General features: G+C 35.6%; 1 protein-coding gene across 2 annotated transcripts in view; it reads left to right on the plus strand.

Moving 5' to 3' along the window:
* The window catches only part of LOC110853349 (GATA-binding factor C), a 36,802-nt gene extending 22,382 nt beyond the window's left edge, over positions 1–14,420 (plus strand). For both annotated transcript variants that reach the window (XM_022101613.2, XM_035854436.1), the window contains exons 4-7: positions 215–340; positions 11,264–11,427; positions 11,505–11,700; positions 12,228–14,420. In XM_022101613.2, coding sequence (XP_021957305.2) covers positions 215–340; positions 11,264–11,427; positions 11,505–11,700; positions 12,228–12,254 — 513 coding nt within the window. In that variant the 3' untranslated portion in view covers positions 12,255–14,420. The remainder of the gene's footprint in view (positions 1–214; positions 341–11,263; positions 11,428–11,504; positions 11,701–12,227) is intronic.
* Positions 14,421–15,327: the final 907 nt, after the last annotated feature.

Consider the following 15,327-nt stretch of genomic DNA (forward strand, 5'->3'; position numbering starts at 1 on the left):
GTGACAACTTGTGTCAACTTGTCCGTCCGATCTGTATTAACGACCACTACTACTTTTTTTATTGTACAATGGAATCTTCTCTATATGGCGATCTCATTATTATTATTATCATCATTTTCATTATGATCATGCCCATCATGCAGCCAAAAGGAGAATTGGAGATGAAACTCCTTTATTAATTGCTAATTTAACTAACTATGTTTGTGATTTCCAGTCCGCAGCGCGTCGTGCGGGGACGAGTTGTGCAAACTGTAAAACGACGACGACAACCCTTTGGCGACGGAATCATAACGGAGAACCGGTCTGCAATGCGTGCGGACTTTACTATAAACTTCACAATGTAAGTGGAAAAGATTTTTGTAAATTTGTATCCAACATTTCAGATGCACCAGCACAACCTGAATGGTTTTGAAATTATGAAACTTTCTCATTTGGTTATTTTCGGCTGTGAAATTGTCCAAATTTTATACATTGTATGCAAATTAAAGAAAATTGCATAAGTGCATTTGCATAATTGCAAATTTCAATTTATTAGGAGAAAAGGCATATTAATTTGCTCCCCTCGTGGGGAATTATCCAAGACCAACGCTATAACTTATGTTCCACTTATGCTCCAACGATTTATAAAATCTGAATTGATGACACGGTAATCTTTTAATTATTTGTAAATTATCATACTTTTTTATACTTATTTTCGGAGTGAAAGTTATCCAAATTTTATTATTGAAAAATTACAACTTCAATAATTTGAAATTTCTATTTTAGTTCAAGAAAAGGGGGTTTATCTTGACCAAGGCTAACTTATTTTCCAGTTGAGACAGCCCGTTTTCCATGCATTCTTGTGTCCATGCATCCATTTTCATATTTATTAGATGAGTCTCTCTCACATGACTAAAAAGAGACAATGAGACTCATTCAACTCTCAGTTAAAAAGTGTCCTCATCATCCATCCATCCATCCCCGGCATGCAGGGTCATTAGTTGAGGAGCAGAATTCGTGGAATCTGTGAACTCTGTCCTCCTCTTAAAAACCGAGAGAGAGATGACGAGAGACGAAGCAAAATAAAATAACAGAACACGAACGGAGGAATTCTTGCGCCGGGAAGAATATTCCATCAGAGGTTAAAACCGAATCTCGAGTGTTTTACGTATAATGACTCCAGCTCATTCATCGCGTCAGTCAGTGAGTCAACCCTTCTTCCAGTCCAGGAGGAAGAAGGAAACCCGAAAATGAAACAAATGCGACCATTTAAAAACTGTGACATCGCAGTAATTGAAAGGTCTTCAGAAGGTTCAAACATATTTGTTCTCGTGTATAATGTGGGTATTCACGTCAACTTCGTAAACGCCGTAAACGTTGGTTCACAACATATCTTCGCAACTTTGCAACAAGTTTCATTTCTCCTCTTATTTTCAGTCTATGTACATATTTTCATTTAAAATACGTACATACATAGGTCGTTCACGACACCGATTTCGCAAACACCGCAAAGTTGCAACGTTTTTGAGTTAGGTGAATGCCCACAATGACAACGAAGAAGTAAGCAAGTTTGGAAACTCCCCACCAAATTCATTGATCTCTAAGAAATCCTGAAAGATTAGCCTTCTCAATAAATACTTTTGTGGATCCATCCACGTTTTTCAATAAGTTTGTCGCAAATGTGGATCAAATTACGGTTTTCTTCGCAATAATTCTCCTCCCGACATAAAAAGAGACGACGACGGAGGGGTGAAGTTGATACAGTTGTGTCCTCATCATGCCGACGCCTGTATTTAAAAGAGGTCGACCTTTCCTCTTCTATTTTGTATATAAACTGTCGTTTCGTACATATTTATTTATTTTATTCGGCTCTCTCTCAGTCACAAAGGGCCGAGTGGATAAAATAACAGAGAAAAGAGACGACTTCCTTCCTCTCTAAATTGTTGTGACACATGGTCATGAGCTACCATTACATTGACAAAGTACCAGGTTTTCTGCCTCTCTTTCTGCCAAGATGACATTGACAATGACAATGACATCCACTTCAAAATGCTGCATTTTACTAAAAAAAGCGACCCTGTTTACACAAATGAATCCATTTTTTCTATGTACAAAAGGCGTTAGGACATGGTTTTGACGAATTCATATTTTAATTGCGGGATGGTTTTTAGTTGTAGAGATTTCTAACATTTTTTATGTGAAAGCCCGTGTCTCAAACTATAGGTAAACATGTCTGGCTTCCGGTTTTGTGTACTCTGCGAAATGAGGGAAGGTCAAATATAGAGAGGTGTCCTTTTTTAGTTTTCCAAACCAGTGTTCTTATAAAATGGCGTTGAACAAAAGATTTTTTTCTTAGGTCCTGATGCAAAAATCGTCTTTGCGAGTATTATCAAGAGACTTAGCATACTTTTCACTATATAAAACCATTTTTGTCTCATGCTTATCTTTTAAGTCACTTTTGTAGTCTAGCTTCATACTTGTCCTAATGGAATGCTCTCGTTAACGCAACTCCTCGACTTTTAAGGCCCCCACATTTTAGGACTTTGATTCTAAAAATCCCTAACGTTGTTTTTATCCAAGGTACATATAGTATATTGCACTGTAAATATTTTTGATTAAATTTTGATAAGTGGTTACACCCCACGAAATGAGTTTTCATCAAACCCAATAAAATTTTTGGAAAAGTTTCCGTCGTCATCAAGGTTGAACTTCAAAAATAATTTAACTAACCAAAACTTGGTAATTTTATTATTTTGTCACTTGTACCTTGTAGGTAAAATAGTTCTGTAGCAGGGGACACAAAAACGTTATTAAAATTTATTTTCAACAAAATTTGACCATTAATTTTCCAAATTAGTTTACGAGTTTTTTATGATTCCCCGTCAGCTGATTAGCTTGGGTCCTTCTCCAAGACTGTTTACTCAAAATCTTAACTATTTTGTTTAATATTACTCAGGACACTTCCAGCTTTACCCTCAATCTTCATTTGACCCAGTGGGTCTGCATTCAAGGTCAGCAGGTCAATTTTCCCGTGCACGGTCCGATTTATCACTTTTCATGGAAAAATTTCATTAACAATGGAAGGCCAACGTTATGTAATTCATTGTGGATTCTTTTATTATTACATGCAATGATTATCTAGGGTTATAATATTAAGAATAATTCACCTCTGACCTCTTAGGTTATTATGCTATACGAGTACTTAAGTTTGGAAAGTGTTTTTACGGCACCCTCCAACTCTGAGGACACTGGAGGTGTCATTTTTGAAGCTATCACCTTAAAATTTTGGAAATACCTTTTTGAGAGTATTATCTTGCAGTCTACCAAAAATCACTTCAAAATTCTACTCCCTGCCAGAGATATTCACCCGCGAATTCGTCAAAACCATCACCTAACGCCTTTTGTACAACCTTTTTCAAAATTAGTTCCAATAATGAAGAAAATTGTGACAATGCGACAAATACAAAATTCGATTGTTTTCTGTAAATATTTACGGTAGAAGACCGAAGAGTAAAGAAATTCACATTATTCGCCTTCATTTCCTGACTGACTGACTCTCCTTTTTACCGGAAGAATCGACCCATCAATTGCTTAATGGCCGTGTCTCAAAGAAACGCTCTTGCTCCTACATAAATACGTTACGTAAGAAATAAAAGCAAAGTGCAAAGGTCTCATCGTCACATTCATGACATTGATTTTGTTCGGGCGAGGATTTTGTACGATCAGAAAATAATAGGGGAGAGAGAAAGAAAGGCAACACTTCTCGTCCTCCGTGTGACTTTAAGCTAAGCTGGTCATTTTATTTCCTGGGATTTGTGGAAATCCGGCTGGACGAAACAAAATCGATTTGAAAAGGGATTAAGAGATTGAGAGCTGCTGCATTCTATTGTTATTTGCCTGTCTGGGTCAATTTTTCTCCAAAAAAGTCAAGTGTAGGATTTAGCAAAGTTATTTTATTCGGACAATTTGATCTCAACTTTAACTTAGAGATTTGACCCGACCAGATTTCGGGGAGAGAAAGAAAGCACAGATTTACGGTTCAATTTGTTGTTTCTTTTATGTACACAAGAACTCGACATTTTATGCACAGGATTAAAATGAACAACATTTCTTGGCTTCATATTTACTAATATTGCTGAGGAGACGACGACGACTCGACCGAGGCGACAACCACCTCCGACCTGGAGCCATTGTCTTCCACACACAGCGAGCTAGCCAGACCCCATTTGACATTTCATATATAATAAAATAAATCCTTCTCTAAAATGCTCACCAGCCAACTGTCACATAAACGAGAAGACTCGTATTGTGTCCTCGTATGTAGTAGAAATTCACTCGCTTAAAAGTTATGTACGTACGCATTTATTTATTACGTGTCCCACTCGACATTGACAAGAAATGACAACAAATTCATCAATTATCTGTCCCGTGGGCCTGAAAATCATCAATTATCTCATCTTTATAAAATCTCGTATTTATATTTTTAAGTTGTTTTTAAAAATCAAGACTTTTTTTCAAGAAATCATCGCGTGAAACAATCCAAGTTTCTTCTCCATGATTGACGATGACAATGTTGATGAGTTTGAAATGACTCAACATTTCTTGGACTGAGCCCTTTATTTATTTCCTCCGTTCGTATAATAATACCGACTGTGAAATTCCATTGTTGTAACGTAACGATGGACGCATTCGTCATATTAATTTTCTTTCTCTCTGGCGGACACAAACTTAATAAGAACGTGGGGATAGGCTCGTCTCATTCCATTTTATGCAAATCTTTTCTCCCTTTCATGTCATTGTTTCGGTTTAATTCAAATTTTCAGGTTCATTGACAAACAGACTGGAATCACAATGAAATGAAAGTAGTAATGAATGCGTGTATGTAGGTGGGAGTGGGCTGGCTGGTATTGTTAAGGGCAGTGGCCGCGGAAGCTGTGTGGGGACATGAGGGGACATTAACATTGTAGGATAGGGGAGGGAGGGGTTTATATAACATGGGCAGATGATGCGGACATCGAACAACCGTGGGGACATTGCCCCTTCTGTTCCGCGGCCACTGATTCAAATTGCCGGCTTCTCCTCCTTTGTCGTGGTAGGTAGCACATGACAAAAATTTTAAAATAGCCGAGTCCCTAAAAAAAATTGTGAATGAAAGTCTGCGACAATATTTATTGTAAATATTTGCTCATTCTCGATTCTGCGTGCACTTTAGGAGAGGATAAAAAATCTGTTTATAAAGGAGGAGAAATGTCACGTAACGTAAATCTGAGCCGATTTTTGCTTAATGCAAACAAAAATCTGAATAATTATGAATGGGGAGCCAGCCGGCTGGTTGACTTTTTAACAAGCATTCTTCCTTCCTCCTCCGTTTAATTCATTCATCAAAATGGAAAAGAGCACGTATATAAATCTGAGGAAGAAGAAGAATGCATGGATTTTGAGCACATTGCACGTAAATCTTCTCGAAAATATAACATGTTTATCATCAAGCCGGAAAAAAATGTGGTGGCACGCTAAACAACGCTCACTCACTTTCATGTGTCATCATTTTTATAAGAATGCACATGATGACTTGAAGACGGATCGCGTGCTGGCAGACAGACAACGACGAGCGAGGGTTTGGTTGGGTTTGTCTGTCGTGTTGAGGCATTTTTAATTTTTAAAGACTTTTTTAACCCTGTGTATTACGCAAGGAAGGAGTGAGATATGTGAGGATAGGGAGAAAAGTGACATGCATATCGGCACGACACGCTATTAGGAGTGAAGAGATTCAGGTTCACCAGAACAGTGGTTAAGGTCATGGTTCATATTTCATCATCAGCAAGCACGGGTTAATTTTCTAATTGGTGGGTTCATTTAGGATTAGTTTGGTTTATTCAAGGAGAGAAAGTTGCGACAAAAAAAGCTCAAATCTAGTGACGACAGGAATATTTGCTACAGTTAATTTTATTAAGTTTGGCGTTACAAAGTTACAAGTTGTTCGTTTTCAATCTTTAATGTGGGACTTATCACCAAAATTGTCAAAATCGCAGATTTTTAATAATTTCCCGGCGCTGGAAATTTATTTAAAAATTGTAGAGCAGGTCGTGCAAATTCAAAAAATATATATACATACTTCAGATTTTGACAGTTTTTGAAGGAGATCTGAACTTCATTTTTCATCAGCACGGGTTAATTATCCAATTGGTGGTTTCGTTTTGTTTGGTAAATTTGAGGAGAGAAAGTTCTACGGGAAAAGAACACTAAATTTTATTACGTTTGGCGTTATAAAATTACAATTTGCATTACGTTTTCAATCTTCAAACACGTCTTTTTGGTATTTTGTGCAAAAAATTTATGGTGACGCTGACTACAATTGCGGTATATGAACCTGCGACATTAATTTGTATTTTTTTTTCGATTCAAATAAATTTAGGGAATTTCAACCCTTTATTACATATATAAGATTAGTTCGTACAATGAGAATTCCAAACACAACTATTCTAAAAAAAACGGAATAATCATCATACAAATGCAGCTATAATTAGGCCATGATTTAAAATATGCCGAAAACTTTGAGATACAATTTTATATTTCATTCATGCACGAAAAACTGAAAGAAATGGCTTTATATGATAAGGAAATAAGAAGATTCAGCCTAACCTGACACCTAAGTTGTTGACATACCCACGACGCCAGGTAATGGGTTGGGATCCTCCCTGGGGCTGTGGGTATGTCAACGCGCGCCATTAATTTGTATTGTTATTATTCCCAGATAACAATTTGAGATTTCGCTGTGAATTCGCTAGCGAATTCGCAGCGAAATGTCCGCCGATTCGCTGGCGAATTCGAAGCGAACTCGTAGCGACTCCACGATTTCGCAGCGAAGTCGCAGCGACTCCACGATTTCTCCACGAATTCGCTAGCGAATCGGCGGACATTTCGCTGCGAATTCGCTAGCGAATCCACAGCGAAATCTCAAATTGTTATCTGGGTTATTACAATTTTAACTTTGGCGTTTCAAACTGACACATTTGTATTAAAATCTTTTAAGCAACCACAAAATTTAACACACTTCGTGTCATTAACATTGTAAATAAATAAATAAAACTAATCCTAAGTACTTAAATAAGACCCAGGGGAGATACATAAATAAAATATTTTTTTGCAAATTCACGCCCCCTCCAATCCAAATCGAAATTAGTTACGAAAAAAACAGTCTCCACTTTGTTTCTCCAACTCTCAAAATTCAATCGAGTCGGATGATTTGGTAATATTCAAATTTTCTTTTTCCAATCCAATCTATTTATTGTTCAATGAGAGACTAATCGGGTCTTGCAATCTGTCTCAATTTTCCCTCTCGCCAGCCACAACCACCCCCTGCAACAAGATTTGTGTAAAAAAATCGACTACTCTGATTGATTCCCAATCAATCTGCCTCACACCGGGGAAGAATCTCATCACTCACTTCTGCACATTACGACCAGACCACAAGTAAACAAAACGAGACGTCAATCTGTGTATGTACGTACCTCTTGAAGAAAAGTGCAAGTTAATTGTGCTCTCTTTTTTTCTTTACCTGCGAGAGAATATTTAAGGCCACCCTCGGACCCAGGAAATTGGTCTCGATCTTGGTCTTGGTCTTGCTCTCTCTCGTAGACGGGATCATAATTACTGAAATTAAAAATAAAAATAAAAATAAAATCTCATCATTTCGGAAATTGGTTCAATCAAAACTGCGGTCAAGAAGAGGGTGAAATTGGTGGAGATCAGGGATCATGGAATTGGTTCACTGGTTAAAATAATAATAATTGTGTACTAATAAATAGAGGGATGGAATGGATCGAAATTACATTTGTGGTGGGTTTGAGCATGATTTTGTAAAATGGTTAAGTGTGTCTGGTGTCTGCGGATTAGTCGAGTCGGTAAATATTTGTGGGATGGATGAAAGATGAGGAGTGAAGAAAAATGAGTGATTTTTTAGGGCTGGAATTTTGGAAAAATTAGGCGAAAAATTGGGCCACCATTTTAATTGCATAATTTATATGAAAAAGTTACGTTTTGTGACGCCGGTTTTACAATTTTCTGGAATTTAATATATTTAAGTACAAATAAAGATCGAGAGGTTATGAAAGTCAAGTGACGATTGTTTTCTGATTCAAGATGCATGCGAATTCATACGGATTCTTTAATATATTTTCCCCTCGAATTATTTTATATAGCATAAAATTTCAAACTCTAAAAATCACAATTGATTTCGGAAAAGCAATCTAAACAATTAAATAAATAATCTACTAGTTAGAGCACCAATAAGAAGTTGTGCGTTGTGTAGATGGTGACCACGCACCTCCAAAGAAGAATTTCTCCTAATTACTTTCCAAATAAATTAAGCCGGCCCCACCAAACCAAGCAAGTCGCGCGGGAGGTGGTGGTCGCAAGTGCCGTCTTGTTCCACCATATTTCTAGATGGGCAGACCCCCTCCGAAGGGAACCTCTCTCTCTCTCTCTCTCTCTCTCTCGATGCCCTTTAAACGGACACTGATTAATGAATTTCTACCAGAAATCGAGACTACTCAGCTTCCCTTCGAAAAATGCCTGCTTAAATTTCATCTTGCCAAAATTCGCTCAAAATTGGTCCCTCACATTTTTTGGTCTTCTTGTTAATTGCTGTCTTAAGCTTAATTAGGACTAACTACATAACTAATATCTTCGCCAGGTGGACCAAAAAAAATCAGGAAAAATGAGACGACGCTGGTGTGATGCTCGATACTCATTTTTTTTTATATCGACACGTAGAATTCCTTTCCTACTCATGATGTTCATATTATGTATTTGTGTCAATGGTTTGGTTTTTGACGATTCCCGTCGCTCGGGACGGAAGATGAATGAAGTTTTAGTTGGTGGACAGCTGAATAAAAAGCGTGAAGTGGTTGATTAGCTTTTTTGTCGGGTCTGCCTGCCTGCAAGTGTGGGGTGGACCCCTGTGGACCAATTTGCATTTTTAATTACCCTCCAAATACCCCCACACAGTATTCAAATCTTTAAGAAGACTCACACTTGTCCAGGATTCTAATACTTTACTGGCCAGGAACGTATCAAATCAAAATATTTAGCAAAATTATGCCCCCAATTAATTAAATATTTCATTCTTCGCTATATCAGTAACTGGACAGTTGAGTCATAAAATTATCATCCACGTCACCATTATTCCGAAAAAAAGAGTGATTTGTTAAGTAGCCAGCTCGACATGTGTAGATTCCAAATACAAGCTGAAGACTTGTCCAGGTTCTTAGTAATCAAAATATTTAGCAAAATTACATCCCCAATTAATTAAATCTTACATTCTTCCCCACATCACATCCATAACTTACCCGAGTCCAATACTGATGAACAGTTAAGTCATAAAATTATCATCCACGTCACCATTACGAAAAAAAGAGTGCCTTGTTAAGTAGGCAGCTGGACATTCATGCCTACAAACTCGCCCTTATTATCACTTTCTTTTATGCAGTAGTTCATACATCTCTTCAATTCTGACTGAACATGCAAGGGGAAGAAGAAGTGCTGATGAGCATTCCAGGCTGGCTGAAGGTGATAAATAACATGCCCAATTTTCCAAATCCGCAACAACTTCTTCTCTTCTGAAGGAGATGAAATATGATCTTTTACATAAATTATGAGCAGTGATCTGCGTGTCGTGTCTTGTCCAGTTTACGAAACAAAATCGTATCCACCTGAGAAAGAGAAATGTGTAATAAGTGAAGACGAGTAGGTAACACCGCTCAGAGGCAGAAATACATCCATCCGGACGGATACTTCTCGTCGTACATAATAAATAAGTATCTCGGAGGACTCGTTGCTGCTTCATTTCATTGTTGTAAATGGTCCGAGTAGAATTTCTAATGGTTAATAATCCTGTTTCTTTCGTTCGTTCGAGGCGATTTCTTCTATTCTTCAGCAGGTTCGATACCAATAATTACATGAATTATCAGCTCGGCTCGGTCAGGTTAGGTCGAGTCTGGACTGGAGTTTTTTGTTTGTAGGAAAAAGATATGCGTGAGTAAGGATTTAAAAAAAGGAGCAAGAAGAAGCTCCAAAGTTTTTACAGCTCGTGGCATAAATTCTGACACAAATTCTGAAGGCAGAAGAAAATCAAATGAAATGGTTTGAAAAAGATGAGGCAAACTATTTTAGTGTCATGTTTTGTCGCCGAGCGCAGAATTTGCTAGAACTAAATATATAAATATAATTCAAGATGTCCACTGCAACGTCAAGGATTTATATTTGAATAAGTGTAAATACCAAAATTCAAATAAATTCATATAAGTTGATTTCTAAAAATTTCTGAAAACTTCGATACGACTTAAAAACTGGACTTTTGAGGAAAAAGATATGCATGAGTAAGGATTTAAAAAAGGGAGCACGAAGAAGCTCCAAAGTTTTTACAGCTCGTGGCACAAATTCTGACCGATTTGGAGGATGAGGGAGCAAAAGAAGATGAAATGAAATGGTTTGAAATAAGGTTGGAAAAGATGAGACAAAAATGTTGTCGAGCTTTGTCGCCGAATGCAGAAGTTGCTGAAATTAAAAACATTTAAGTACAATTGAAGATCGTTATATTTTTCTCCGATTAGTAAATTTGAACAATTGAAGATATGAAATTTCATGTGAATCCTGGAATTCATTTACATATATTTCCAAAATTTGTAAAAATTTCGATATGACTTATAAACTGGACTTTTGGTAGGAAAGGAAAAGAATGAAATGAATTGAAAGAAGATGAGGAGGCAAAATATTTTATTTATTTTTGTCACGTTTTGTCTCCGAGTGCAGAATTGAATGGTACTAAATATATAAAAACGATTGAAGATATCTTCATTCCACCTTCTTGCAGGAATTAATATTTGAATAATTGAAATACTAAATTTCATCCTGCAATTGATTTATATTTCGAAAAAAAATCAATACAAATTAAAAATAACAAATCTGGTTTGAAGCTTTGTACAAATATGTACCAGCACAAAAGTAAAAGTTGAACAATTGTGAGCACAACTTTTTTAGTTGAGTGACGTGGTTTTAAAAGTACCCTTTTCTCCAAAAATAAGGGGTACTCACTTCACTGTGTAGGAAACCTAGCTCCCCAGGAGAATATTTAAAAACGTTTTTTTTAAATTAAAAATATTTATGATCGGACATTTCTACAGTTTTCGGGGATTATTTAATTTTATATTGGAACTTGAAAAAAAAATTATATAATTTCAGAAAAATTCAGTTTTAAATCAATTTCCTGAATTTTTCTCCTCAGGTAAACCGTCCCCTCACGATGAAGAAGGAGGGGATCCAAACTCGAAATCGGAAGCTGAGTTCGAAGGGTAAAAAGAAGAAGGGGTCGCTCGGGCTGCCAGATAATCTCAACAAGACGGCCTTCTCCTCCTTCAACCCGGCCGCGACGTCCATGTCCCCCTACATGTGAGTGACCACACCCTCCATGATAAGCTTAGCACTTATCTTAACGACAAGTATTTGATGCATTAATTAATTTTCAGGTACCACAATGGAGGGATGCATCATCACCATCACCACCACCACGGGGGCGGCATGGGCGGAGGCTTCGTCCCCTCTGGACCTCCAATGTCAATGTCCAGCGTGGGGATGGGGATGAGCAGTTTGGGTCTCTCAGGTCCTGGTTCCTTAGGTCTTGGCTCGGCTGGTTCTCTAGGCCTGCCAACACAACACATGACTGTAAGCAAGCCGAATTTCTCACTTTTTCGTTAACGTAAAGCTTGATAACTCATCGCCAAAATCATCAAAAATCTGCACATTTTTAATAGTTTCTTCGCTCTGGAAATTTGTGTTAAAATTCTGGATAACAAATTTGTTGAGCACGTCGTTGCAAATATTTTTAAAATATGCACTTTAGTTTTTGACATTTTTTGAAGGAGATCTCGAGTTTAAGAAGCCTTAATTCAGAAAAATTTGAATTCCGAAAACTGGCTTAACAAACTCACAGCATTCTATTAATCAACTTACTGACTGCAAATTTATCCTCCAGCATTTTTAAATAAAATCCCAGAGCGGACAAATAATTACAAATATGCCAATTTTAACTATGATTCATAGAGTCGTACGTTAAATCTGCAGACCGGAACAAATTGCGAAAATACATAGTTGCAAATTCCTCCGTCCTCCCTTCCAGAACGAATGCATGCATGCATATTTATCTAGACTGATAAAAATTCTTACACAATTCTTCCCCATTTTAATTGCAGGCCGGCTGGAGAACAGAATACACTTGAGAATAATATTCTTCAAATAGCAAAAAATTACTGCTTCAATTACATATTCCCCATCATCAACTTTACGAAAAAAAATACTTATGCTATACAAAAAATTACATAATCGCGCCAACCCAATTTACAAAATTTATAATCATCATCAATTAATTATTGGAAGAAATTGATCCCCATAATATCTATTTTCCATTCAACTTTAATAAAAATTTACAAAAATTCAGCCAAATGGAATCAAAGTCCCGCAGAAAATTACACTTTTTCACCGTGTACAAAAACCACCCAATTAAATCCCGGATGCTGCTGGACTTACTTAAAGTTGGACTGGAACTGAAGATAAGTGCTTATCTTATCTAAATGGCCGATCTCTCCTCCATCTCTCTCTCTTTCTTTCTCAAGGAATATATAATAATAATTCTTCCCCGTTAATTAATTAATTAATTAATTAATCCACATTCCTCACAATTTTTATGTTTTTCTCCCAAGTGTGAACACATCCTTCTCTCCTTGATGAAATGTTTTATTGAAGTTACCAAACTCGGCATTTATTCTTTCACGGATTGATTCAAAGTATTTATTACGTGATTCATTTTATTTTTTAAGGTACTTAGATATTTAATTGACGGATTATTTTCAATCTTCACCCATTTAATGTTTGTATTTACAATGTTTACACGTCAGTTTTTTTTTACAAAAAAGTATTTTTTGAGGTACTTAATTGACGGATTTTCAATCATCTTCGTACAATGTTTGTTTACACGTCTTTTTTTAAAAAGCAAAGTATGTTCTTCAAATTTCATTCATTCATTCATTTCATTCTCACCTCTCATTCACAGTTAGATATTATTCGATTCGATGAAAAGCCTGGCCTGGCTCGGCTTCCGTGTCAGTCTAGACAGAAAAATGGTTCATTTATACTTGCTACGTACATAATTAATTAGCTACTTAACTTAAAATCGGACTTTATTTTCATAAAAACAAAACAACAATGTTAATTAATTAATCTTCTTGGGACAATCTCTCTGGGGCAAATTAGGTAGCAATTTTCTCTATTTATTCAATTAAGTACTTATCTAATAAGCCTACATTAGAAGCTCATCCATTAATTAATTAATTAATTACCTATTTAACTGTGGAGAGAGCCAGCAGTAAGATAAAAGACGTAAATATTTGCATTTATTATACAAAGTCCAAGTATTATTAGTCTTTACTTTGCATTCTTGCGTGATATCCAGTCAATAATTACAAAATTACGAAAATCGTCACAATTTCATTATCAATCAATTCCGAGTATTTTAAAATTTATGTGCATTTTCTTTTTATTACTGCGAACAAAATATCACATGACTATTTACTTTTCACCCTCTTTAAGAATGAGCATTTACTTATGTACTTACTGAATCAGCAATTAATTACCTCATTTATTTCAATTTTGTCCCCTTCTTCTGCTTGAATATCTTCATAATTTATTTACATATTTCTCCTCGCCAATCACGAAACTTGCAGAAGTAATTGAATACAAAATACCAACCAAACCAAAACAACCAAACATTTATACGTAAACCGGATATATATTTAAAGTATATAAGTAAGCAATATTTGTGTATGTGTATCATCGTAATATTTAAATTACCTCATTATCATTATTATCCTATTATTTTCCTGGTAATAATATCTAATAAGTCTAGGTATTTAGTCGTATTAATTAAATACTTAGTTATTATTCTGCGACATATAATTATACAAAAGTTAATTAATGTCCCCATCAACCAAATGATATTCAATTAAGTACGTATTTATTTATCTCCTGAACTCCTCCTCGGAATGTCAATAATAGTCGGATTTTCCGGAATAATATATAATTGTTCAATTTGTATCGTATCGATCCAAAATTTGAATAATTAATTAAGGCGTAATGTAAAATACTTTTAAGGCGTGTGTGAATACTGTAAAGTAAAGAATTAAGACTAAATTTTAGCTATGTATTTGCAAGAAAAAATGCAAAAAACCATGATAAATATTTAATAAGAAACCAAACCAGAAACCAAAAACTATTGTCGATTCCATAAAATACATAATTGTTATTTAGTTAAGTACATAAATAAATAGTCTCGATTGCCGACAAAAGTGATGAAATAAGAATAATAATAAAAACTTGAAAGGAATATTCCATATTCTAAATTTTCGTCGTATTTTTTTCTAACTGCATATTTCTAAACGGTACAAGATTCCCATCGTAAATCTGAATAATGAAAACTTGTCATAATTGTGATGCATCGATGAGAGGACGAGTAAAAAAAATGTAACGGATGACGGAGCTTTATTATTAGTTTTATACCATCTCACTTACATATTCGCCTCATTCTCACGCATATTAATTCATAAAATGTACAGTACACGTGGTTCATATCATATGCAAATAATTGTCATTTAAACGGTGAGACAAGTGACATTTTATTGTTCACTTTTATTTGGTAAAATTTCCCAACATAAGTTTTAATCGGCATTTGTTACAAGATGATTAAACTGCTTGTGTGGTACAAAATGAGACGCATATGCTAAAATTGTTGTAGAATTTTGCACTAGTTTTGCATACAAGATATACACACATTTCTATTTTGCAATCCAATTCCTCTTGAAGGAAGAACAATTACGGCAGGAAATTGAAAAAAAACAGAAGAGTTCTCCTCTCTTTTACCATGAGGTCAAATTATAGCATTCATAAATGTGCACGTGGCATACAAATAATTGTCATTTAAACGTTGAAACACGTGACATTTTAATTGTTGACTTTTACCAATATTTCCCAACATAATTTTTAATCGATGTTTGTTACTACGACCCTTACAAGATGATTATTAAACTGCTTGTGTGGCATCGCAAAATTATTGCAGAATTTTGCACTAGTTTTACAAAATATTTTGCTATTCATATTCCTACATATTTTGCAATCAAATTCCTCTTCTAGCTTCTAAGGGAAGAAGAATTACGGCAGGAAATTGAAAAAACTACGAAGAATTCTCTTCTCTCTAACCATGAACGAATTATAACGAGCTAATTAATTGTTGACTTATGCATC

The sequence above is a fragment of the Folsomia candida genome, unplaced genomic scaffold (genome assembly GCF_002217175.1).
Source record: "Folsomia candida strain VU population unplaced genomic scaffold, ASM221717v1 Fcan01_Sc008, whole genome shotgun sequence".
NCBI lineage: Eukaryota > Metazoa > Arthropoda > Collembola > Entomobryomorpha > Isotomidae > Folsomia > Folsomia candida.